Raw genomic sequence first — 24,439 nt, 5'->3', positions numbered from 1 at the left:
CTCACACACAATTCCCCACTTTGTCCTATTGGTCTCCATATTAGGGTGACGGTGGCATCCGGCCAGGTGGAGTGGGAAAAGCCCACTCATTTGTCTCTAAGGCAACAGTACTTGTTAAGATGACAAGTACTGTACTTAGCTTTCTTGACAAAGATACTCATAGACAGAGGATCACAGAGGTCCAGGTATCATTCAGACTGACCCCCCCCTCACTCCAGCTAGTAGTCACTCTAGCTAAGTAAGGGGTGTGTATTTGGGTTAAATGTGGGTCCTAGGTCTGAAATGCTGGGAGGTGGCTGCCCCCCCCAACTGGCAGCAGCTCTCCGAGTTTCAAGCAGGGAGTCTCTTGCAGCCCTGACAATGTCAGAATTTGAACCTGGTGCCTTCTGCAATGCAAGGGGGAAGCCCCAACACTGAGCTACGGCTCTTCCCCTAAACTTGGGAGATATGAGTTCTCTACTGTATTTAAAAGGATGGGAGAGGTTCTCGCTAGAAACGTTGCTTAAAGGGGAACCGCCTGGGAGAAGCTGAGCTATGAAAGCAACGAGAGATGTTTCAGCAAGCTGGCAGACAGAATGGCAGGAGCCTCAGAGTTCCGAAGAAGCGTCAAGACGCAGGAGGCGCAGGATTGGCCCAGGGCGCAAGTGGGTGGGTTGTCAAGGTAACAGTGGCCCACCCTCCTTTGTGACATCTCTTGCAGCTACTATTTTTCTACTCAGGGCGGGAGTTAGAAGTGAGGTAGTTAGGTGTGTATGGGAGAGAATAGAAGAGGCTCTTGGGGTGTGTGTGTGTGTGTGTGTGTGTGTGTGTATATATATATATACACACACACACACACACACACACACACATACAGTGGTACCTCAGTTTAAGTACACAATTGGTTCCGGAAGTCTGTACTTAACCTGAAGCAAACTTTCCCATTGAAAGTAATGGAAAGTGGATTAATCCATTCCAGACGGGTCCGTGGAGTACTCAACCTGAAGTGTACTTAACCCGAAATATGAGTGTCATTGGTTCTGGAAGTCCGTACTTAACCTGAAGCGTACTTAACCTGAAGCGAACTTTCCCATTGAAAGTAATGGAAAGTGGATTAATCCGTTCCAGACAGGTCCGCGGAGTACTTAAACTGAAAGTACTCAAACCGAGGCGTACTTAAACTGAGGTAAGACTGTAATATTTATACATTTGCTTGCTTTTAAAATGCCCTGCTCTTCGTTTCCAACCTGCTAAGAAAGATCTTCTGCATCTCTCAAGGTGCCTCCAGGCTAATGCATCAACACCCCACCTGCCAAGATCTGTTCCCGCACCTTTGCACTTTTAAGAGCATAAGGCGAGCATAAGGCCCACCTGGTCCAGCATCCTGTTCTCACAGAGGCCAAGCAGGTGCCTTCTTGAGAAACTCACAAGCAGGGCCCCAACACAACAGCCCTGTCCCCTCCTGTGGCTTCCAGCAACCGGGACTCCGAAGCATTGCCATCCATACCCCTCTTTTCCATGAATTTGTCTAATCCTCTTTTAAAGCCAGCCAGGTTGGTGGCTATCACTGCCTCCTGCGGGAGGGAGTTCCAAAGTTTAACCAGGCGTTGCATAGTGTTTTTCCTTCGGGAGGGCAACTTTCCAGCTCCTTGCACATGGGGCTGTTGGGAAATGTTTATATACCTACCGTTGTTCCATTGCAAAGAGAATCATCGAAGGAGCGCGCTTCACAGCAGCCACAAGAGGGCTCTCTCTAGGTTTGCCGGCGACGCCTTTTGCAAAGATTGCAACCCCACCCAGCAGAAATTGCATTTCCTCCCGCAGCAGTTTCCTGTGGCTGCCCTTAGCCGGGAGTCGGCTTCACTTCCTGCCTGAAACTTAAAAGCCCCTAAACAAGGGAGCGTGCAATGCACAGGTTGCAACAGCCTTTGAAAGGGGGGGGGGGGAAACGGCTCTGCGGTTCCTTTGCAACCTCTGCGTGCAAATGCAACGCCCGGACGCCGCAGAGCCTTTTGCAGCGTAGAGGCAGCATGTTTCAATTGCTCATGATAGTGAATTTCCTCCAAGCAGCCAGGCTGAAAAGCCTCTGAAAAGCCTCGCTCCGATGCTGGCTAGGAGGGCGAACATGAAGAGCATCAGGAAGGTGGTGGTTTACCTGTCCAAAGGGAACAGCTGCCCGCAGCGCGCCAGGTTCCAGCAGGTAGCGACGAAAACTGTGTGTGGGTCTGCCACTTGCTGTCCTCTGTTGGGATTTTGTGGAAGGATCTGGGTGATTTGCAGGCGGATGAGGTCCCGCATCCACACCAGGCTTTTAAAGCAGTGGATCCCGGGGTGATCCCTAAAGGTCACGGCAATGGATTAAGACAGGGGTTCCCCAACGTCTGGGTGGCCTCTTGGTTCCATAAACTTAACACACACACCCCAGTGCCCCCCTACCCTATAAAAAGAATAATTCAGAATTGCAGTTTGCAGGACTCCCTAAAGAAAATAATACCACAAGAAAATTCAACACAGTAACAAGTATTTCCACACTGGTTCAAAATTTAGTTCGACAAATCGATGAACTTGATCCAACAACAGCAGCTTTTAAATTATTGTTATTATTATTATTATTAATCGAATTTACATATCGCCCTATACCCAGAGGTCTCAGGGTAGTTCGCGGAAAAGATCAACATAAAAACCGCCATATATAATCAAAATAAAAACAACCCTTACAAAAAGAGCCACATTTCAAAAGGGTATAGGATGTCAGTCAGGTGAACCAAAGGCCTTTTAAAAGTCTAATAGTAATTTACATCCCCGGATCTGCAGCATTACTGTACTTACAGTCTTAATTGGACACCGCCCCCCTCCACCCAAAAAAATCTTACATACAGTACTGTATTATGAAATGGTTACCAGGGTTTTGTTTTGTTTTTGTCTGCTTCTCCCAGAGCATCATTGGGCACTTCTGCACAGGCGATGAAGACAGCTGGATGGTGAACTGCGCCTTGGACCAGCGCCGGTTCCTGATTTCTGACAGGGAGTTTGCTGGCTCCAACAGGGTCCTCTTGCAGGTTGGTGGTGGAGATGGGGGGAGATGGATGGGGTTTCCAGAACTGAAACACTCTTTTTAAAATGTTCAGTTCTGCTTCTTTTTTAATAATAATAATTTATTTATACCCCGCCCATCTGGCTGGGTTTCCCCAGCCACTCTGGGCGGCTTCCAACAAAATATTAAAATACAATGGTCTGTTAAACATTAAAAGCTTCCCTAAACAGGGCTGCCTTCAGATGTCTTCTAAAAATCTGGTAGATTTTTTTCTCTTTGACATTTGGTGGGAGGGCGTTCCATAGGGCAGGTGCCACTACCGAGAAGGCCCTCTGCCTGGTTCCCTGTAACTTGGCTTCTCGCAGTGAGGGAACTGCCAGAAGGCCCTCGGCGCTGGACCTCAGTGTCCGGGCAGAACGACGGAGGTGGAGACGTTCCTTCAGGTATACTGGACCGAGGGCTTTAAAGATCAGTGCCAACACTTTGAATTGTGCTCGGAAACGTACTGAGAGCCAATGTAGATCTTTCAAGACCGGTGTTATGTGGTCTTGGCGGCTGCTCCCAATCACCAGTCTAGCCGCCGCATTCTGGATTAGTTGTAGTTCCCAGGTCACCTTCAAAGGTAGCCCCACATAGAGCGAATTGCAGTAATCCAAGCAAGAGATAAGTAGAGCATGCACCAGTCTGGCGAGACAGTCCGCGGGCAGGTAAGGACTCAGCCTGCGTACCAGATGGAGCTGAGAAACAGCTGCCCTGGATACAGAATTAACCTGTGCCTCCATGGACAGCTGTGAGTCCAAAATGACTCCCAGGCTGTGCACCTGGTCCTTCAGGGGCACAGTTACCTCATTCAGGACCAGGGAATCCTCCACACCTGCCTGCCTCCTGTCCCCCACAAACAGTACTTCTGTCTTGTCAGGATTCAACCTTTTAAAGACACCTCCTTCCATTTATTCTCACCCAAGTTGCTACTGTGACCTTTTTTCTTCTTCTTTTGAAGGAGAGAATAAAAATAATAAAACCAAAACATTTGTTAAATTACCTTCTTATTGCTGCCCGTCTATCGATTTCCCAAAGATGGAAAACTTTGTCTGAAATCAACACCTTGCTATGGTGGAGTAACATATGGAAAATAGCATTACACTTGTTTTTTGCAAAGGAAAAAAAATTATAGTTGTCTCTTCCACAAGTCTCAAGAAATTTGGGATAAGTAACATCCAATTGGTTGGTCGGGGGGACGGGACATTGATGTAATTTAGAGCCTTTTATTCTTGTTACTCTTTGTGTCTGGTGGTTCCAATCATAGGTTTATATTTCTGTATACTGGCAAGTCATCTGATTCCCTCATTTCTTATGATGCTGCTCTCCACTTACCTGTCACAGGTATCTAAGGATAACCAGCTTTTATCGTTCTTCTTGCAAATGTAGCATCCCATGCTAACCTTGGTTCGGTTCGGTTTACGTGTTTGTCTCATGAAGGGAAAGATAAAAAGAGAGACATTCTTCCACAGAGACCGCCTTTCTGCCCCATCAAACACCTCACTGAGGCGCAAGCTTCTTCCCTCCCTGCGGAGACCCAGGAGCGAGGGGTGGATGTGGGCGTGGCCATCCTCCTGCAGTCGGCCAATCAGAAAGTGTTGCTGACAAGGCGGTCCAAGACTCTGAGCAGCTTCCCCAACATTTGGGTCCCTCCAGGTGAGATTTGGAGGTGAGGCAGGGGAAGGGAATGTGTTTGTGACACCACAGTTAGAGAAATTAGAGGTGGAGAAGGGATAGAGAAAGCTGCCATGCTCCAAAGGCAGGACAATACACAGTCATCCTACATCCTAGAGGTGGTCCACAGGAAGGTTGAGAACACCTGTATTCTTCCCTGCAGTTTGTATCCCCACCCCACCCCAGGTAACTGGGATTGAGGCTCTTTAGACTAAGCCTGTATTCTTGAACAGGCCAGCCAAGTATCTTACCTGGGACCCCTGATTTTCATAATAAAGTGCATTGAGGTTTTTTTCTTCATAAGACCAGTATATAAATTTTACAAAATAAATAAAAGAAATAATACCACATTGGCTTTGAGTTGGATCCCGGGGCTGAAGGGTTTTTTTTAATTCCCCCCACCTAAAAAAAAATATCTGTTTTTTTGTGAAACAGTTAAAGTTTATTAAGCGGAGACGCCCCCCTCCGCACACAATTTTTCAGTCGGTCTGGTGTGTGTGTGTGTGTGTGTGTGGCAGAGGAGAAGCTTGACAACAGCCTCCCAAAGTTACAAATAACTTTGCAATTATCATTTATTTAAAACATGTAAAATGCAGTTCCAGAGTGGGTTATGATCTAAAACAGGCACCCCCAAACTTCGGCCCTCCGGATGTTTTGGACTACAGTTCCCATCATCCCTGACCACTGGTCCTGTTAGCTAGGGATCATGGGAGTTGTAGGCCAAAACATCTGGAGGGCCGCAGTTTGGGGATGCCTGGTCTAAAACAAGGGCTGGAAACGTGGAAACGTGGGGGGGGGGCAGGTGAAGCAAATCTCGACCCTGGGAACTAAAGTCCACCCAATATCCAGATTACAAGCTGAGAGCAAGTGTGGCATTAGCGTCATTATTATTTTTTGAAAGCAAGCTGCTAGTCCTCAAGACAGGAAAGAGAGGCTTGGAGGCATTGGGGCAATAGTGGTAGAATGTCGGGGCAGGTCAATGCCTTTGGCGGAATCAATTGCAGCATTCAGAGTGTACTACTTCAGTAATCCTTACAAAGAGCCCTGCGGGGTAGTATTATCTTCATCCCCATCGTGCATGCCGGGGGGGCAGGTAGGCTGAAAGGAAATTGTTTGCGTACATCCTGTGGAAAGCTGCCCCCCCCTCAGTGTTTCACCCCCTTTTCTTTGTGTCCAAGAACTGAGCCGGCAACTCCGAGAATGAAACGCTGAGCTGAGTGGGGGGCTTAGAGGGGGATCGAGCCTGTCAGAAATAAATTGGCATGATGGGAACCGGGACCTCTCTTTTCCTTTGCAGGTGGCCACATCGAACAGGATGAACAGGTAACGAAACAGCTTGCTGGGCTCTGGAAGGAGAGGAAGTACAGAGGCAAACTGGGTCAGGGGAAACCAGGCTGGGAGGAAATAAATTTATTTACACAAGGGGGGGGGTCAGCATGGTTCCTTCCGCATGTTGCTGGACTACGACACCCATCAGCCTGCCTGAGGAGTCAGGGGCTGATGGGAGTTGTAGTCCAGCAGCATCTTCATGTTGGCTACCTGCAATTTATACAGAGATTTCTGTCCCATCCTTCTTGTACCTCCGAGTGGATTCTATCAATCTGAATTTGTGTTTCTCCTTTTTTTTTTTTTTTAAAAAGGAGTTTCAGGATCTGCTCCAAACCTGCTTTTTCTGCTCCTGTAGTTGCTGGACGCTGGGCTGAGGGAACTGGGGGAAGAGACGGGCCTGTGGCTTGAAGATGGGGAGTTTTCCTGGCGCCTGCTGGCCCTGTGGGAGGTAAGAGTCACTCAAGCACCCCAGAAGAGCTGAGGTGATTATGGGATGCCTAGAAGGGTTGGGAGGGACCAGGGTTCAAAGGCCAGTCTGCATGAGGCAGGGGCAGCCACCTTAGTTTTGCACGACTTTGCCCTCTTTGTATCTAAAATGCACAAGTGTGAATTATTTACACACTATTGGAGTGAGAGGCTCTTTGGTTTAGCAATCTGGGTGTTGGACTGGGGGGACACCCGTTCTGATCGCCGCTTGGATGCAGTTTGCCAGGTGACCTTGTCATCATCTCTCAAACCTGGCCTACCTCACAGGGTTGTGTTGAGGATAGAATTGGGGTAGGAGGAAGAGCCAGGCCACCTTAATCTCCTTGGAGCAAGGGCAAGAGATTAATGTTCATGAATAAATAAAAGAGAGTTATGAAACATGGCAATACTGTACTTGAGACCGATTGCTCTATCTACCTCAGAATTGTCTACACCAGGCATCCCCAAACTTCGGCCCTCCAGATGTTTTGGAATACAATTCCCATCATCCCTGACCACTGGTCCTGTTAGCTAGGGATCATGGGAGTTGTAGTCCCAAAACATCTTGAGGACCGTAGTTTGGGGGTGCCTGGTCTACACTGACTGGCAGCAATGGCTGCCTGTGGTTTTGGATGGCATCTTCCCAGCCCTATCGAGACGCCGTTGGGGATTGAACCTGGGACCTTCTGCATGCCAAGCAACTGCTCTGCCCATTGAGATAGGGCCCTCCCCCCAGTGTTCAAAGCAGTTCACTTCCAGCCTGCTCCTTACAACAACCCTGTGAGTCGGTCTTCTCGCACGGCCTCTTGTGGGAGCAGGCCTAGGGGTTTCCTCATGGGTGCGGCCTTCTCTTGCCCCCTGCAGTCGGTGTACCCTCCCATGCTGAGCAGAGGCCTGCCAAATCGTCACCACGTCGTCGTCTACCTCCTTTTGCTTTCCCGCGAGAGTCACCAGCAGCTTCAGGTGAGGTGGTTGGTGTCCTAACCGGGTGTCCAAGCGAACCCCCTAGAAGAGAAGATCGGAAGCGCACACAAACCCTCTTGGTTTTAAACTATGAATACGTAGCATCCGTCTGTCAGGAATGCTCTAGTCGTTATGCCTGCATTGCAGGGGGTTGGAATAGATGACCCTTGGGATCCCTTCCAACTCTACAATTCTATGATTCCCTCTTAATGGGCAAGCTTTTAAAAAAGAAAATGGAAATTTATTAGAATATTTCATCTCAGAGTAAACAACAGAGCATCTTGTGGCATAAGTCGAGAGGGATGGGGAAGCTTTCCTGATCAGTGGGCCAGATATCCTGACCCCTGGCAGGCAAAATTTAACAGGTGGATGTGACATCGGGTGATGCTGCGCTCTGAAGTGAAGCCCTGGTTGTCGGGATTTCAAAGCACGATGTGGGGCTGTTTGGAAGCTCTTTTGCAAGGAGACACATACTGCTTTAAAACCTTTGAATCGCCAATTTTCTTTTAAAGTAATATTCCAATGTACTCGACATGCCTACAGCAGTTCTGGTCGCTTGGCTGTGCTTACCTTTGTGTCACATCTCAGGTGAGACTGAAGCCCAATGAAGCAGAAGTGAGCGCTTACGCCTGGCTGGACGAGCCAGTCCTGGCACCCATCGCTGCTACGCAGAATGAGATTGAGGGCACCAGTGCGACGGCAGCCGATCTCCCACCAACTGTCAGGTATGTGGATGGTTAGGCAATGCAGAAAACTGGGGGGTGGGGGGGAAAGTACCCCACTCTCCTTCAGCACCTAGGTCAGAAGTGTGCTGGCAGTCCCTTGGGCAATGTTTTGGGCTAACTGGGCATCTTCTTTGCCTCCCTGAGCAGCATCACCGAACTGCAGCACAACTCAGCCAAGACAGTCGTCATCCCCACCACAATGTTCCTCAGCTCTGCTCCACTACAGGGGGAAGACGTTGAAAGGGTGAGCACCGGGACAAAGTTTGCCCTGAGGCTCTGGCTGGACACTTTAGCGGTGCAAGCAGAGTGAAAGGATCAAAACTGGGAAGAGAGAGGGAGAGAGAGAGAGGAAGGAAGGAAGGAAGGAAGGAAGGAAGGAAGGAAGGAAGGTAGCAAGCCACATGGGGCATGATCCGGACTCAGATTTAATCCTAGTTTTAAGATGCTGGCAGTTGGCTCTCTCGATACCACTAAGGTTGATCAGGCTTCCCTTTTTGGGGTGTGGGGGGGGGGGAGGACTGATCTCACAGGGGAATTGTATTTTCACATTTTATTGTTCAGGAGCAACAACTGTTTCACTTCTTGCCTGGACTTTCACAGATGTAGGAACACTCCACACTAACAGTGGCAGGAAAGCATATCAGGGTTTTTAAAAGGTCGTGTGTGTTGTTCGTTTTTTGGCAGAACCTGTCATTGTAGATACTTAAAAGAGGCAGTCCACTGTGCAGCAGGGAAGAAATAAACGAATGCAAACGATGGGACGCATCTGAATTTCACACCATGAGTTCCAGAATTTTATTTCATGTGCTTATCTGGTTCCTGTTCAAAGGACTAGCATACATGGGTTCCCTTCTCATTCAAGACGACAGAAAATAACCCGTGGAAGTGGGGCGGATTTGAAACCTTGTCTACTTGTTCACTGCGCCACCGTGGCCCAGGTGTAGCAACCACTGCCGTGCTTTTTAGGAAGGGGCAACACATCTTTTCTACTATTGCTATTCTTATTTTAAAAACATTACTTGTTTTGAAAAACCCAACAAAAATAAAAGAATGGGCGACGTATGGCTCCACTTTGCTGCTCTGCTCAGCAGATCGGCAGCCGTATCCTGTACCAGCCGCGGCTTCCAGACTGCCTGCCAACTCTTACCATTCAAGGGTAGCCCCGAGTGCAGCACATTGCAGTAGACCAGTCAGGAACTGCCAACCAGGATCTCTTGGTCAGGGACAGCCATGGCAGGTGAACCAGCTGAGGCTGGAAATTGGCACTAATGAAGTTAGAACTACTCCACAACAGTTCTTTTGCCAAGAATTTATTTTATCTAAAAGGTACTTTTTGCATATACTGTACACACAATGGCTCCAAGCTGATAAAACAAACGAGATTCAATGGACAGAAAAAGGGAGACCCAAAAGTGTGAAGCCAAGCATTCCTCTTTTTTGCTATTGGGGTACAGATGAAATATTTTAAGATGTTAGCGAGATGAGGCAGGGTGTGTGTGTGTGTGTTGTCTGCAGACATATTGTTTTAAAGCTGTTGATGGCATTGAAAGAAAAACCAGAACCCCTGACCTTTCTTTGTCCCAAAATGCTCATTGTTATGTACAAAACATAGATGCCTGTAGAGCTTGGCAGTTCTTCATGCGGCTGCCTGGTCTTAACCCCCACTTGATAAACAGCTTCAAGGCTGCATGCCAGGGGTGTGTGTGTTGGGAACCTTGGGGGACACCTGCCCCCAGGTTCTAAGAAAGTGTCTTCCTGAAGGCTCCCCACACCCATCCTTGAAGAGAAACTTGTGGTATCGCTTACCAAGATTTCATGCTTCAAAGGAGCTGGAATGTTGGCAATGCTCAGGAGGAATGGGGGGGGGGAGGTGTACCAAGCATGGGGATTTGAGGTTGGAAGACTGCAGGGATGGGGGACAACATCAGCTGTAATGTAGGGCAGGAGCCCCCTCCTCACCCTCAGCTCTTTATTTCTGGCTTCAAACCTTGCTCAAAGAATAGCTTCAACATCGCAACGCTTCCACTCCAGAGGACTAGAAACTTGAGATAAATCTCTTGGCGTTTGACTGTTCTAAGCAGATGCCTTGAAAAAACCCCTAGAGGGAAATAACTAGGGGACACCAAAGACACACACCTAATGGCACATAATTAAGAACATAAGAAGAGCCTGCTGGATGGGGCCATGGGAAACCTGCAAGCAGGATTTGAGCACACAAGTGCCCTCTCCCACCCTGCAGTTTTCAGCACCTGGCATTCCTGGAGGCAGCGGTGAGCAGCTACCGCTAGCCCTCTCCTCCATGAATCTGCCTACTGGTCATCATTTAAAGCCATGGAGGTTGGTGGCCATTGTTGCTTCCTGTAGGAGGGGGTCCCACAGTTTCAACTCTTCATTCTGGCTTCATCACCTTTCCGATTCCAAATACCCCCCCCCCACTTCCTTCTATCACCAATGCAGATTAATACCGCCTGCCCACCAAAGGATGCTCTGAAGAAAATACGATGTAGAGTATTTGCATCCATTCAAGCACCCTCTAAAAAGTTAGTGAAATGATATAATTATTGGGGGGGGGGAGAGAGAGAGAGAAACTAATCTGCGTTAAAGCAAAGGTTGGATGACCGAGGCACCAACCCTTATGCTGCAGTGTGGCAGACATCAATGCTGCTGAAACGTAAGACATTCCCTACAGTGGGAACTTCCAACAAGCTCAAATTTGGGTGGCTGTGAAGTATATGGATTTTGTGTGTTGCGACTTGGAAGTGAAGCTTTGGCCTGATGCTAGGAAGTTTTCGGGCTGTTTAATTCTGACTTCCACCTCACTTTGCCAGCCGATCCCTTTGGCTGGAGAGGCAGCGGTGGTGGGGTTGTTTGCAACTTTTGCATGTAATGGAAGTGCTCTACCACTCAACTATTGTCCCAACGCAGAGAGCGAATGTCTCCCATTACCTTCCCATTCCGGAACCCCAAATAAGCTTCCAAGGAAGCCTAGGATTCAACAAAACCTCTTTCTTGTTCCAAACTCAAATTTGAAATGAAACATGAGAGGAGGACTTATCGAAACAAAATTCTCCGAGGAGCGGGAGATCTGGGTAACGGGCTATGCCAAATGGAATTAACAGCTCTGATCAAAATGCATTTGAACATTTCCTGCCCCGAAATTGGGCATTTCTGGCTTTTTGATCTGCACACCGTGGATTTTTTAAAAAAAAGTTGGAGAGGCAAAAAGCTTCCTCATAAAGGCTGTCACTGCTTTGCTGCATCTGGCTTAGTGCTCCTGTTGCTTTCAAGCAGGGAGAGATTTTATTATTTAAATTCTAAACTGCCTTTCAGGGCAGAACCGCTCCTTCAGGGCAGAACCGCTCCGCTCAAGGCTTCTTCTTGCTGTTGTACAGGATTTGTTAGAAAAGGAAAAAGTGCTTAGCTTTCCAGAACACTGTCGTGTCTTTCTCACCGCATCTTCTGGCTTGGAAAAGGCGAGACGGGAAGGTGCAGGAAGCGGAAAATGCAGAAGCGGCGGCTACTAACTTAAAACACACACAGAAACAGGCAGAACAATTATACACTTAAATACATAAATAAAGTTTGTGCAATGGACGATGTGCTGCCCCCACCTGGGCAGGGAGGGAAGTGCAACCTTCATTTCGTCCTCGGAAGAGAGGGGGGTGGGGGAACCACAGAAAAGATCTTTGGAGTTTCTTATGTACAAAAACTGAAAATATAGATTATAATAATTATATATATCTATATATATATATATCAATATATATATATCTTTTGTTCTCTGTACAAGATTGGCAGGAAATACTTTAAGAGGAGTGGGGACAGGAACCCTAGATCTACAGCTTTAGAAAAATACACTGTGGTAACAAGAGTCAGCAGGATGGGCAGGTCCGCAGTGGATGTTGTTGATGGAGAGGAGGAGGAGGACAGAGACACGGGGGGGGGGCAGACGCAAATCACGGGACTTTTAAGGGCATGCTGGTTTCAGAAGCGTCCCCTGGGGCTGCATCATTCGCGTAAGTCTGAATGTCAAGGAAGCACAGCTCCTAAGGAGGTACCTATGACAAAGAGTCAAGAAAGTGTGGCCTGCAGTGGGTCAGGTTTTGTGGGCACACACACCCAGAAGTCACAGCCCATTGCTCTGTAGAGGGCACAAGCTCTTCACCCACCCGCAACTCCCGTCACGCAGCCCAGGGGAAGAGGAGAAAGCAGTCATGGAAGTCCCCACTGCGGGAAAGTCAACAGGAAAGTGACATTTCAATTCCCCAGTCCTTTTGAGTCCTTGAGCTGCTCCAAAGCTCATCCCGGGCTTCTACTTCATCTTCATTATGAGTAAAAGAACTTTTTTTTTTTGCTCGCTGTCAGGCTCTCTCTCGGGTACAATAATCTCGAGAAGTTTATGTACGTGGAGGATCTTTGAGAAATCTGTTTTATCTGTGGCAAAACTCACTCAGCTGGAACCTGCGACTCCTCACTGTGGAAGCGAGTTTCCTGTTACGCCCTCACTGGAGGAGTCTGTTAAACATATGCTTTGGGGGGGGGGGCGGCGGCTTTGGTTTTGGCAAATTAGTACACTGCTTTCAAGTCTCACGTTAGCCCTTCATCGGGCACATACAGTATGTCCTTCCCTGACAAAGAATTCTATCAAACTTCCACTTTTTTTTTAATGCCAGTCTGAAATGGTCCAATATAACCTGCCTGGGATCTCTGATCATTTGTTGCGGAGCTGGCGATGTGCTGAGTATGAGCTGCGCCCAAACACCCAATTTATTCGTGCTTACGATAAAGTTGCCTTGATTTCACTGGCATTCTGAGGATTCTGCATTCAAATCCCAGACAGAAGAAACCCTGGTTTCGTGCTCAAAAAAGTAATAAAAATATGTGGCATTCTGCAACTCAGATTATATGTTGACGAGTCTTCATTTGCCTCATTTTGCAAAAATAATCCTGCTTCCGTTAAGCCGGGGGGACCTGGAACTCGACGCTCCCATGACTGAGATTAAATCTTGTTTCCCCAGTTCTTCAGGGCTTTCCGGACTCCACCAGCTCAAAACTCCCAAGCAGCTCCAAGGCCAAATGAAAAAGCGAGATTCTTTGGGGGCCCCAAACTGTCCCGAGCCAATTCCATCATTTTTTCAAACCTTGAGCGGAATTGCAGAATGAAAAAAAGAGCCCTGAAGGAACACAAGAGAAAGATCTTTGCCCGATTTGTCTCTTTGCAAGAAACAGGCTTGACGGAATTCTGTCTTTTCCTTGTTTCGCTCCAGTGGGGGAACGACGATTCCACCTCCTGCCCTCCTGTAGAGAAAGGGTATATTCCATGCCGCAAGCTTTTAGTCTAGAGAGATGATATCTGGCCGGCACCCCGGCAAGATGGGACTTCCCCCCACGGTGCCACTGCGCACGTGGCTTTCCCGCAAGGCCGTGGTGGGCGAAGAGGTAACACTGTTCATGCGGCTGCTGCTGCCGGTGGGGGAGCCCACGGTGCCATGGGACCCCACCACCACAGGGGCGAGGGGGTTCATAAAATGGGGTGAGGTGCCACGATACTGGAAGAAGTGGCTCAGGGTGTCTTGCTCATCCAGGGAGGTGATCACGGAAGGGCTGTAATGCTGTCAGGGAAGGAGACAATCAGTTATTTGATGCAAAACAACAACAACAAGGAAAATGAGTTAAAAGGTATTAACCAAGGCTGTGAGCTGGCATGACCCATTATGTCAGAGGAGAAGGGTGGGAAAACTTCAGGGAAAACACTTAAAAACAAAACCCCTAGAACTCCCATGATCTTGTCTGCTGCCAAATAGACATGGACGTCAAATTATAGTGAGTCTGATGAAAGAGCTTGACCCACAGAAATGAACAAACCCCCAAGTCTGGCCCGCAGACAAATAAACCAGAGCTTATTTCTCCAAAGTTAGGTTTATTGCCTGGAGCGTGTGGAGTAGCCCCAAAACATCCTAGGTGAAGAAGGGCCCTGGGTTCCTGCACAATCACAAGCCACAGTTAACAAGGAGCCAAGGTCTGTAAGCATCAACAAAACTGTGGATTGCGGGCAGTGAAACAATAGCACAATTAATCTGCGAGGCTGGGTTCAGACAAACCAACCACAGTTTCATACGATGGTCTAATAAGCTGTGGCTGGCATTATGAGCGAAGGATCATGAAAAGGGTAAGAGGAACTGTCAATTTACCAAGTCCGGCCAGACAGGCTCCCTGCTCCCCCACCCAAATCCAGCAGGCGGCAACAGCTTTAAGAAGTCCCAGGGAAATCAAAACTCTTTTCTCTGAAAGGGGCAGATAAAGGAGATGACTCATGAGTTGCAGAGCCACTTCTGGAGTCTTGCAGTTCATGAGGATTTCCTCGGAATGGGAAGCAGGTGAGGCAACTACCACTAAGACCAATTGACACGCCTCTCACAAATGTTTGTTGCTCGGGGACTGCCAATGAACAGTTTGGAAAGGAGGAGGTGGGCAAAGTCCAGCGGAGAAAGAGAAGCTGCCCCCTCCCTACCCCTACTTCAAAATCCAACTTTGTTCTCATCAGGTTAAGTTCCCTCGAAGCTTCTCAGATTGTTACTGGCAATCTCGGGAGCTGAGCTCGTTAGATCAAAGCGAGACAAGAGCGACTCTTCTTTTGCAAAGGTTTTTATAGCTCAATTGCACAACCTGAACTGCTAGCTCAAAGCCAGCCTCTCTGCAAGGGCTTCAGCGCAACAGCTCAGCTCTAAGGTCCCAGAAATATCAGCCCCAGACAAACACAATTTGCTTTCCACGGAGCTGAGGGCTGTTAAGCTGTTCTTATTTCTCAGAACAGTTCTAGGAATGGATCCACATGGTGAATGCACCTTGAAAGGAAGGTGCCGGGGGGGGGGGCAGCGGCCTGCCACCCACTGTGAAAACAGACAGAGCGAAGCAAGGAGGTAGGAATTTGCAAGAGGCAGGGAAAAGACTGATTTCCCCCAGCCTGTGTTTGCTGGGTTAGCTCAGTGGCAAGAGAAAGGCTAGGTTTGCTCAAGGGTGAAGGGTGGAGGGTGGGGAGAAAGCTCACTGAATACATGGGAGAAATTAAGACTGGGGAAGGGAGGAAGGGGGGATGGAGGAGAAGGGAGGAGGGAACATACCTGATTTTCACTTTGAAGGAAGGAAAACAAATCCAGACCTAGAAAAATGAAAAGGTGAAAAAATAATCTTAATGGTAAAATGAACATATTGGAGGAGAGGAAGGGATTACAAAAAAAAGTAGTAAAGTTGGGAGGGGTGTAGGGAAATATATTTTGGTTGTGGCAGGAGGGCCAGTCTCCATGGAGACGGCAAAGGCCTCAGTGTCCTGGGAGGGCCTGCCAGGGTGGTGCCATTGAGGAGCACTCCTCAATGTGCTCCTCAATGTCAGCAACATCCCCGCTGCAAGGAGAAAATGCTGCCCCCTCCCTGCCACACAGCTGGGGAGAGAGGATGTTGCAACCCACCCCCCAGTCAAAAAACTGGCATTGTCGTTTTGGCTGGAGCAGTATTGTTTGGCCTGGGGGGCACAGGGCACTGGGGTTCACTTGGTATGGAGGCACCTAGTTCGGGGGCAGCCGGGAGAGAGACCAGTGGGGGGGGGAAGCTTCCTGGCCTTGTGGCTGGTGTGCATCTCTGCGCCAGCTACCCAGAGGAGGAGCTGTGCCACACAGCGGCTGGCCCATGACATGCCAAAGCACCTGACATTTGAAACGCAAGACCTTCCTCTCTGGACCAGATTTGGGTGGGTATTGAGTTGGCAGCTTTAGCGACCGCAGTTACACCAGCATTTCCTGTCTGTCTCCAGAGCCTTCACCTTTTTTTACTTTTCGGACTCTGCCTTCTCTCCTCTCCTCTCTTGCACTGCCAAATCCCCAGACCACAATTCCTTTGGACACAAACATACAAGCATCACGACGGGAATGAGGCTTATCAATCAGGAGGGGGCAGGGAGCTTCTGGCTGGATGGGGAGCGGCTCACTTTATACCAGGCGAGAGTGAGACTCTGTATTCTGCCAACTGTGTGACAATGGCATGTTGTCCTGGGGACTTTGCGCAGCATACGGCATCTCAGCCAACCCTTAACACTTCTAGTTCTCAACGTTTTGAAAATGTGCAAGGAAGGATGTGGGGTGGGCCTGGAGAAACCCTGGCTTGGGAAGATGGGGGAAGCTACAGCACTTCCTCCACGGGACTTAAGGAGAAAATAAAAAAAAATGTTTGCAAATATGCTTACTCTGCTTATATCCACACAGGTCACAAATATGTTTTCTAGGGTATATTTTGGCATGGACAATCCTGAGCAAGCCGTGCGTCCTAACGGAGTTCATGCCTTTCAATCCCGCTCCATCCCACCACACCCTGAAAGCCAGGAGTAAGGTCGATTTGCCTCCCTGCCTGGTTCTGACCAGCAACCCTCAGCTCTCTTTCTCCGCAGGGCTCTGTCTCCACAGCTGCACCCTTCAGAGGTATACACTGGAATTGTGTAAGAAGCATTAGATTGGCTGTGGTTCCTCACAGCTTCTCTCATTTCTGAGGCTGTCCCTAGGCGCATTTGCATTCCAATAAAGGCCTCTCTTTTCACTTGGAGCCGGCATCCTTTTCTGCGAGGTATACTTCCGGCTATTTAAATTTATCCAACATGGGTAGAGGGCACTGGGAAACAGTTTATGGAACCAGGGGGGCAATATCCCCCCAAAAGTTTGGGAACTACTGATCTAAGCCTTCACAGCGCAGAGAGTCCCGTGACAACACTGCTTGGTTCTGGTGTTGTTTTTAAGCAGGGGAATTAAGTTACCCTGCTCCAATGAGGATACAAAATAGAACAACAAGGAACTAAACGCAAGCTTTGGCCCTGTGCTGAGCGACGCAGGCCAAATTACCTTGGATGTCCGAGGGGACCTGGTAAGGGTGGTAGTCGGGGATCGGAAGGCTGGAGAGGTAGTCGCTCCCCACAGTGGCCATCGGCGGGCTGCGCAGCACCGAGGAGGGCTGGTGGTCAGGGCTTAATACTCTGAAATGAAACAGAAAGGCTAGGCTTAAGAGAGGAAAATAAAGGGGATGCACATGGTGGACATGTATCAAATCATATGCATAGTGTACTGACAGAAGTCTTTCCCCCTCTCTCATAATACTAGAACCCAACGGGGTCATCCAATGAGGCTGAATGTGGGGAGACTCAGGACAGACAAAACAAAACAAAGTCCTTCTTCATGCAGCGCATGACCTAAAACTATAGAACTTGCTCCAGCAGGAGGCAGTGAGGGCCACCAACCTGGATAGCTTTTAAAGGATAGGGGTTAGGTGAATCCAATAAAGCTATCGATGGCTACTCGTAACGACGGCTACACTCTGCCTCCACAGCCGGAGGCAGCAATGCTTTCCAAATACCACTTGCTAAAAACCACAGGAGGGGACACAGCTCTTGTGTTTGGGTCATAGAATCATAGAATCATAGAGTTGGAAGAGACCACAAGGGCCATCCAGTCCAACCCCCTGCCAAGCAGGAAACACCATCAAAGCATTCCTGACAGATGGCTGTCAAGCCTCTGCTTAAAGACCTCCAAAGAAGGAGACTCCACCACACTCCTTGGCAGCAAATTCCACTGCCGAACAGCTCTTACTGTCAGGAAGTTCTTCCTAATGTTTAGGTGGAATTTTCTTTCTTGTAGTTTGAATCCGTTGCTCCGTGTCCGCTTCTCTGGAGCAGCAGAAAACAACCTTTCTCCCTCCTTTATATGACATCCTTTTATATATTTGAACATGGTTATCATATCACCCCTTAACCTTCTCTTCTCCAGGCTAAACATACCCAGCTCCCTAAGCCGTTCCTCATAAGGCATCGTTTCCAGGCCTTTGACCATTTTGGTTGCCCTCTTCTGGACACGTTCCAGCTTATCAGTATCCTTCTTGAACTGTGGTGCCCAGAACTGGACACAATACTCCAGGTGAGGTCTGACCAGAGCAGAATACAGTGGTACTATTACTTCCCTTGATCTAGATGCTATACTCCTATTGATGCAGCCCAGAATTGCATTGGCTTTTTTAGCTGCTGCATCACACTGCTGACTCATGTCAAGTTTGTGGTCAACCAAAACTCCTAGATCCTTTTCACATGTACTGCTCTCAAGCCAGGTGTCTCCCATCCTGTATTTGTGCCTTTCATTTTTTTTGCCCAAGTGTAGTACTTTACATTTCTCCTTGTTAAAATTCATCTTGTTTGCTTTGGCCCAGTTGTCTAATCTGTTAAGGTCATTCTGAAGTGTGATCCTGTCCTCTGGGGTGTTAGCCCCTGCTTGCGGGTTTCCCACTGACCTCTGCTTGGCCCCTGTGAGAAAAGGATGCTGGGCAAGATGACCCCCCCTTTGACCTGATCCAGCAGGGCTCTCCTTATTGTTCTCTGCTCTTCCCCATTCTGATCCACCTGCTTAATCTGGACCTCCAGCATTCCCCACAAGAGAGTGGGTTCAATGAAACTATTGATGGCTACTAGCCATAATGGCTACAGTTAAGGATTCTGAATCCCAGTTGCTGGAGGACAACACAGTCGTGGTCTAGCATGCTCACGTCCTGCTAGCCGATTTCCAATGGGCACCTGGCTGAGAACAGGGTGCTGGATAAGACGGATTCCCCCTTGGGCCTAATCTGCTGGCGAGGCTCTTCTCAGGCTCCTACACTCCCTTCTTTCCAAGCAAGAAGATTTAACCCAACACAGAGTAAACACAAAGCGAGCCCCACCCCTTGGGTCCCGCTGCAGACGGGATGGTGGCAGTGGTGAGTGGGAAGGGCTTCTTGGCGGGGGGCTCCTCCTCGTCCGAAGAACTGTCCAGCGTGAGGTCGATGACCTCCACTTTCTTCTTGCCTTCGGCCAGCTGCTTCCCGTCAGAGCCCACTGTGTACAGCGAGGCTGTGAAGAGGAGGAGAAAAGAGGTTAGGGTAGGCGAAGGCAGACACCCCTGCCGTAAAACAGCAGCAGGGCTCTGATCTTGAAACTCGTCAGCACTCAGGTTAGCACAGACAGCAGGGAGTTCACTAGCTGTGCCAACCGGGACTGATGGAAGTTGGGAGTCGAGTAACATCAGAAAAGGATGTAAGCTAGGCTGACTTAGGGAGGAGGAGGAGGAGGTGCAGGGTCCCAGGAATATGGCACTTCTGCTCCCAGGGTCTTGTATCTTGCCCCTGCTGTACAGACATGTAGGCGAGCCTTGAAGAGCTTCTTCCTCTTCAAGGCTGCCTTTAAATGAGATCATGATTAGCTGGGATGTCTGAAGAGGAGGAGAGGGGCTGTGGCTCTGCCCTGCCCTGCCCTCAACTGCTTATGCTTGGCTTGGCCATGCCCTTGCACTGTGACTATAATACCTCTTGCCTGCTTAAATAGAGGATGGATGTGATTGCAAACCCCCAAATTCTGCACAACTGCAATATCACATGCTGCACAAAGGTGACATCAGTTGCTTGACAAAAAGTGGCAAAAGTGTGCCAGCGCAGGAATTTACAGCCCTTGGGCTGGTCAAGTACTGTGTTTTGCTTGCTAACTTGCCTATTGTATCTTGCCTTGCTCTTGTCTGTCTCTTGTGAGGATGTGTCCCCAAATGCCACTCTAAAGTGCTTTGGCTCTTCATCAATCCGCCATTAGCCATGACACTGCTAGGCCCAGACTAAAGGGCACCAGTTGAGGGCCCCATGAGGGCCAGAAGAACTCAAAGATGTCTCATCCTCTTCTAAAGCCACCAAGTTGGTGGCCGTCATTGTTGCCTCATGTGGGAGGGGGTTCCACAGTTTAACTCAGTGTTGCATGAAGAAGCGGACTTTGAATCTTCCTCCATTCAGTTTCTATCACACAACAGCCAACTAACATGCACAGGAAGGTGCCAGGCCCCCCCAGTTCCTACCTTCCAGCCCGTTGTAAGAAGACGGCTGGCAAACCTCCTGGTTCTCTTTCTTGGGCTTCATGGGGCACCAGGAGCCGTCCTCCATGAACTGGATCTCATCGCAGTCTGTGACAGAGTTGAGGATTTCCATGAACAACCTGGGGGGGGAGGGGAAACAGAGGAAAACGTAGGGGCAATTCAACATCTGGACAGTGGCTGAAGAGTTGTAGCCCTAAACACCTGGAGGGCACCACTTTGTTGGAGTTTGAGATTACTTTGATTGATCCACAGTTGGCCATAATCTTACATAGTCCCTACACCCTTCTTCTCTTCTTCCTGCACAAGGAGGAGAGGAAGCTTCCGCATTCCTTTAGAGCAGGGGTAGCCAATGTGGTCCCCTCCAAAGGCTTTTGGACTACAACTCCCATCATCCCTGACAACTGGAATGCTGGCTGGGGCTGATGGGAGCTTCAGTTAAAAAACATCTGGAGGGTCCCAGGTTGGCTGCTTTGGAACTCACCACAGTTCAAGGTAACATACAAACTCCAGAAACCGTGACTCGTTGTAACTAATGTCGGAGAGAACCAACCACAGGTCCAAGTTTGTACGTGGCATAGCACTGTGGTTTGTCCTTAAAGCAAAAGCTTGCATGGAGGGAAAGTGGAGGAGAGCTATGCCAAGCCAGAGGGTCATCATGGTTTGTTTGCCAACAGTCCGACGCAGGCCACACAAAAGATGGAGAAAACTGTTATGTATGGCTGCAATTCTTGAAGAGCAAAGATGGCGGGGAGAACGTGGCTTCTGGAGAATCTCATCTTGTACTAAATCATTTACTAGTTTACAAAGGTTGTGGAACCATTAATTTCTAGGTAATGAAACAGTACATCTATGCAGCCCTGGTGATAGACGACACCACCATCCCTCCAGAATTTAGTAAGTCTGATGGCAAAAGCTGTGGGCAGCGGTCATGCGGGGAGAGGGAACCTGACCTCTGAGCCTCCCCCAGCATTACCCGTCAATGATCAAGGCCTCGTAGGGGGCCTTCTTGTCACAGACAGGGCAGGTCCAGGTGGGCTTCTTCTCATTCATCTGAAGGTAAAGGGCTGCGTCGAAGCACTGCAGGTGGGTGCAGGTGAAAGCTCGGCAGGGGACGATGAGCCTCATCTTGCCCAGCTGAAAGGAAGAGGGAGTTTATTTATCATAATCTATTTACTGCATTTATATCCCACCACTCTTGAGAGTTAAGAAATCCTTGCTGGTTTACTTCAAATCATCCAGAGATCTACCAGAAGATCTCAATCCACCTTCTGCCCACCCAGGTCCAGATCGCAGACTGGGATCCCTTTGCAGATAACACTGGTATTGGTGAAATTTCACTGATAGAAGCCTCAAGTAGAAACTCCCTATGCTCGCATACCATACCATTAAGCTTTCATGGGGGCTGCAAGCTTTAATCCCTATCTTTAGTATAACTAAATCTTCTAGCGGCTGCCAGATTAGCAATTGCCCGTTATTGGAAGCGTCCTGAAGTTTTACAGTTTTGAGTCTGGAACGTTGCTTTGTTGGAATGCCTGACCAGACACAGACGGGAGAGGCTGAATCTGACGACGTCGATGCAGAATGGTTTCCCTTCTTTGAATGTCCCTCCGATTTCTCATTCTTTGTTATGACGGGGGTATTCAAATACCAGCTGATACTCACCGAAGCAATACTGTACACTGGTTTGCTCTTATTATTTTATTCCACAGCTCTGTATTACTTTTTCTGTCAAACTATTTTGTGTGTGTGTGTGTGTCTACATATTCTTGTATAAGCATAATTTTTTTTAAAAAAAAGAAGAGAACTTTAGCAGAACTATATCAACCCAAATGTAATCACAGATGAAGAGGGCATCTTATTCAGGGCATCATGCAAAGGCTGGGCCTTGACATCAAATGCTCCTGTTCAGAGAAGCACAGAGTGGAAGATGCATTCAACAACATGCAAGCTTTGTTTTCTGCAGCGCCCTGGAAGCGGGCTCTGCTGCAGCGCTTGGGAGTCCCCAACTGGGGCCTCACACTGAATACAATGAGCAAAAGTGCTGGAGTGGGATTTTCCTTGTGCTCAGGGAAGGGCTGCTGATCTAGTGGAGCCACTCACTGACAGAAGAGGAGGGAATTGGGTCGATTCTCCCTGCAGTTCCCAGCCTTATTTTCCACCCTCTTCTCTCAACGCTCTGAAGTCGGCTTGAGAGAGAGAGAGTTGCAAGGGGAAAGGGAAAGCCCTTCCGGGTCTCTATGCTCAGGGTAGAATCTATGACCAGGACAAGGACCTAAGAAGGGCCCTCGTGGATCACGCCAACGGCCCGTCTTAGCATCCTGATCTCAATGGACAACCAGATCTCAAAGGGAAGCCAGCTGGCGGGACCCGAGCACAAGAGCAACTTTCCCCTGCTGTGGTTTCCAACAAGTGGTATTCAGAAGCATTGCTGCCTGCAACTGTGGAGGCAAAGCGGAGCCATCATGGCTAGGAGCCATCGATAGCGCTCTCCTCCTCCTCCGTGAATTAGTCCAATTTCTTTTAAAGCTATCTAGGGTGGTAGCCGTGACTGCCTCCTGAGGGAGGGAGTTCCACAGTTTATCTAGGCACTGCGTGAAAGACTTTATTTGCCCGGAATCGTCCAACATTCAGCTTCTCTGCATGTCCCTGAGCTCTAGTGTTAGGAGAAAGGGAGAAAACCTTTTCTTTATCCACCTCCTCCATACTCGCCTTTTCTCCAAGCTAAAAAAAAACCCCAAAAGCTGCAGCCTTTCTCCATAAGGGGATTTGCGTCACCCCCCTTGATTATTTTGCTGGCCCTTTCCTGAACGTTTTCCAACTCTACAATATCCTTTTTGTACACAATATTCCGAGCACAGTTGCAGTACAGATTAGCATGACAGCATTATATCAGCAGTTTTATCTTCAGCTCCTTTCCCAATGATCCCTAGCATGGTATTTGCCTTTTCCACGGCTGCTGGGTCAATATCTTCATCAAGCTACCTACCACGACCCCAAGGCCTGTCTCTTCCTGGTCAGTCGCTGCCATTTCAGACCTCATGAGTGTACAGTGGGACCTCGACTTACGAATTTAATCCGTTCCGAATGCACACTCGTAGGTCGAAAACTTCGTAAGTCGAGTTTCCCATAGGAAAAGCGGTTTCCCATAGGAATGCATTGGAAACTGAAAAATTCGTAAGTCGAGGAAACCGCATCTAAAAATTCATAAGTTGAGGAAACCGCATCTAGCTGCGAACGGGTTTTCTGTTCGGATGTAAAAAATATCGTAAGCGCGCGGCCACTTTTTCCACTCGTAAGTCGAAAACGTCGGATGTCGAGTAGTTTGTAAGTCGAGGTCCCACTGTATATGGAAAGTTAAGGGGGGGAGGGTTTCCCCCCCAAAATGCATCTGAGATTAATTATCTTTGGTTAAGCTTACAGCTGCCTTTACTAACCCCATGCCCTCCAAATTTTATGGATTACAGCTCCCAACTCAGCAATGGCTGCTGTAATCCAAGACATGTGGAGGGCACCAGCTTGCTGAAGGCTGGCTTGCAGCATTATACAAAATCAACGTGGAAACAACAAAGGGAGAAAGGCGATTTTCGTGCTTAACGAGCAAATCATCAGTTGCAGGTTCCAAATACATATTTATGAGCTTGGGCTGGAATGAGCTCCTCATCTGTTTTTGGACAGATTTGGTTTAATTCTCAAGGCAGATTTATAGTGTTTTGGTGGTTCTTCATGTATTTACGTATTTACATATATACGGCTTCATGTGAAATAAAGAGATAAAAGGAGAAACCCAACGTACCGGACACATGAGAGAAACTCGTAAGCTCGTTGTCGCTATTTCGCTGTCGGGGTCGGCTGTCAGTTTTTCTTTGACTGCGAGGTGTGGGGAGAGAAAGCAAAGAGCTCGCTCAGTATCAGGAACACACAGCGATGCACACTGTGTGGGAACAGCCATGGCTCCGGGGTGAAGCATCGGCTGGCATGCAGAAGGGAAATGGTTCATCTCCAGGGGCAGCTGGGGAAGACCCCTGCCTGGAACTTGGGAAAGGTGATGATTGTCAGGATAGACCTGAGCTAGATGGGCCAAGGGTCAAACTCCGTACAAGGCAGCTTCCAATTCCCCCCTAAACACCTGGTGCGCGAGGGCGGGACTCCACTCTGCAATCTCTTTTTACACCGGGACTTTAAAAAAAAAATGATCCGGAGTAAAGCTCTGCTCCACATTTAGCCTGGATGAACAATTTGCTGCAGGCAGGAGGGCAAACAGATCATCTCGTCCAAGCCCCTGCAATGCAGGAATCTTGCCCATAGCCATCCCTGGGTGGGCT

General features: G+C 48.6%; 2 protein-coding genes across 8 annotated transcripts in view; one reads left to right on the top strand and one right to left on the bottom strand.

Moving 5' to 3' along the window:
- Window positions 1–1,812: 1,812 nt before the first annotated feature.
- NUDT17 (nudix hydrolase 17) lies at window positions 1,813–13,109 on the top strand. 3 transcript variants are annotated; one of them, XM_088659664.1, is made up of 9 exons: window positions 1,813–2,179; window positions 2,916–3,038; window positions 4,525–4,708; window positions 6,024–6,049; window positions 6,411–6,503; window positions 7,385–7,488; window positions 8,077–8,208; window positions 8,356–8,452; window positions 12,882–13,109. In XM_088659664.1, exons 1-9 carry the CDS (start codon window positions 2,084–2,086, stop codon window positions 13,020–13,022), a joined length of 996 nt encoding a protein of 331 aa, XP_088515790.1. In that variant the 5' UTR covers window positions 1,813–2,083; the 3' UTR covers window positions 13,023–13,109. The 3 variants fall into 3 exon arrangements, with proteins under 3 accessions (XP_088515790.1, XP_088515791.1, XP_060125427.1); XM_088659665.1 differs by lacking the exon at window positions 12,882–13,109 and adding an exon at window positions 8,893–9,267; XM_060269444.2 differs by lacking the exon at window positions 12,882–13,109 and having other exon boundaries at window positions 8,356–8,529.
- The window catches only part of PIAS3 (protein inhibitor of activated STAT 3), a 37,499-nt gene continuing 22,562 nt past the window's right edge, over window positions 9,503–24,439 (bottom strand). For 3 of the 5 annotated variants that reach the window (XM_035098157.3, XM_035098155.3, XM_035098154.3), the window contains 8 exons: window positions 23,911–23,984; window positions 21,091–21,251; window positions 20,100–20,236; window positions 18,946–19,114; window positions 17,091–17,221; window positions 16,025–16,096; window positions 15,330–15,367; window positions 11,490–13,820 (listed from right to left, as the gene is read on the bottom strand). In XM_035098157.3, coding sequence (XP_034954048.1) covers window positions 13,542–13,820; window positions 15,330–15,367; window positions 16,025–16,096; window positions 17,091–17,221; window positions 18,946–19,114; window positions 20,100–20,236; window positions 21,091–21,251; window positions 23,911–23,984 — 1,061 coding nt within the window. In that variant the 3' untranslated portion in view covers window positions 11,490–13,541. Of the gene's footprint in view, window positions 13,821–15,329; window positions 15,368–16,024; window positions 16,097–17,090; window positions 17,222–18,945; window positions 19,115–20,099; window positions 20,237–21,090; window positions 21,252–23,910; window positions 23,985–24,439 lie in introns of all 5 variants that reach the window. The other 2 variants (XM_088659663.1, XM_035098156.3) reach the window with 1 other exon arrangement.

This window comes from Zootoca vivipara, chromosome 16 (genome assembly GCF_965207765.1).
Source record: "Zootoca vivipara chromosome 16, rZooViv2.hap1.1, whole genome shotgun sequence".
Taxonomy (NCBI): domain Eukaryota; kingdom Metazoa; phylum Chordata; class Lepidosauria; order Squamata; family Lacertidae; genus Zootoca; species Zootoca vivipara.
This window is presented reverse-complemented; position numbering and strand designations above follow the sequence as displayed.

Excerpts from the sequence above, each read along its gene's own strand:
- NUDT17 (XM_088659664.1), top strand. The coding sequence starts at position 2,084 with ATGCTGGCTAGGAGGGCGAACATGAAGAGCATCAGGAAGGTGGTGGTT. Across the intron at positions 2,180-2,915 it reads AGCGCGCCAGGTTCCAGCAG|AGCATCATTGGGCACTTCTG; the intron begins GTAGCGACGAAA and ends TGCTTCTCCCAG. Across the intron at positions 8,453-12,881 it reads AGGGGGAAGACGTTGAAAGG|TCTGAAATGGTCCAATATAA; the intron begins GTGAGCACCGGG and ends TTTTAATGCCAG.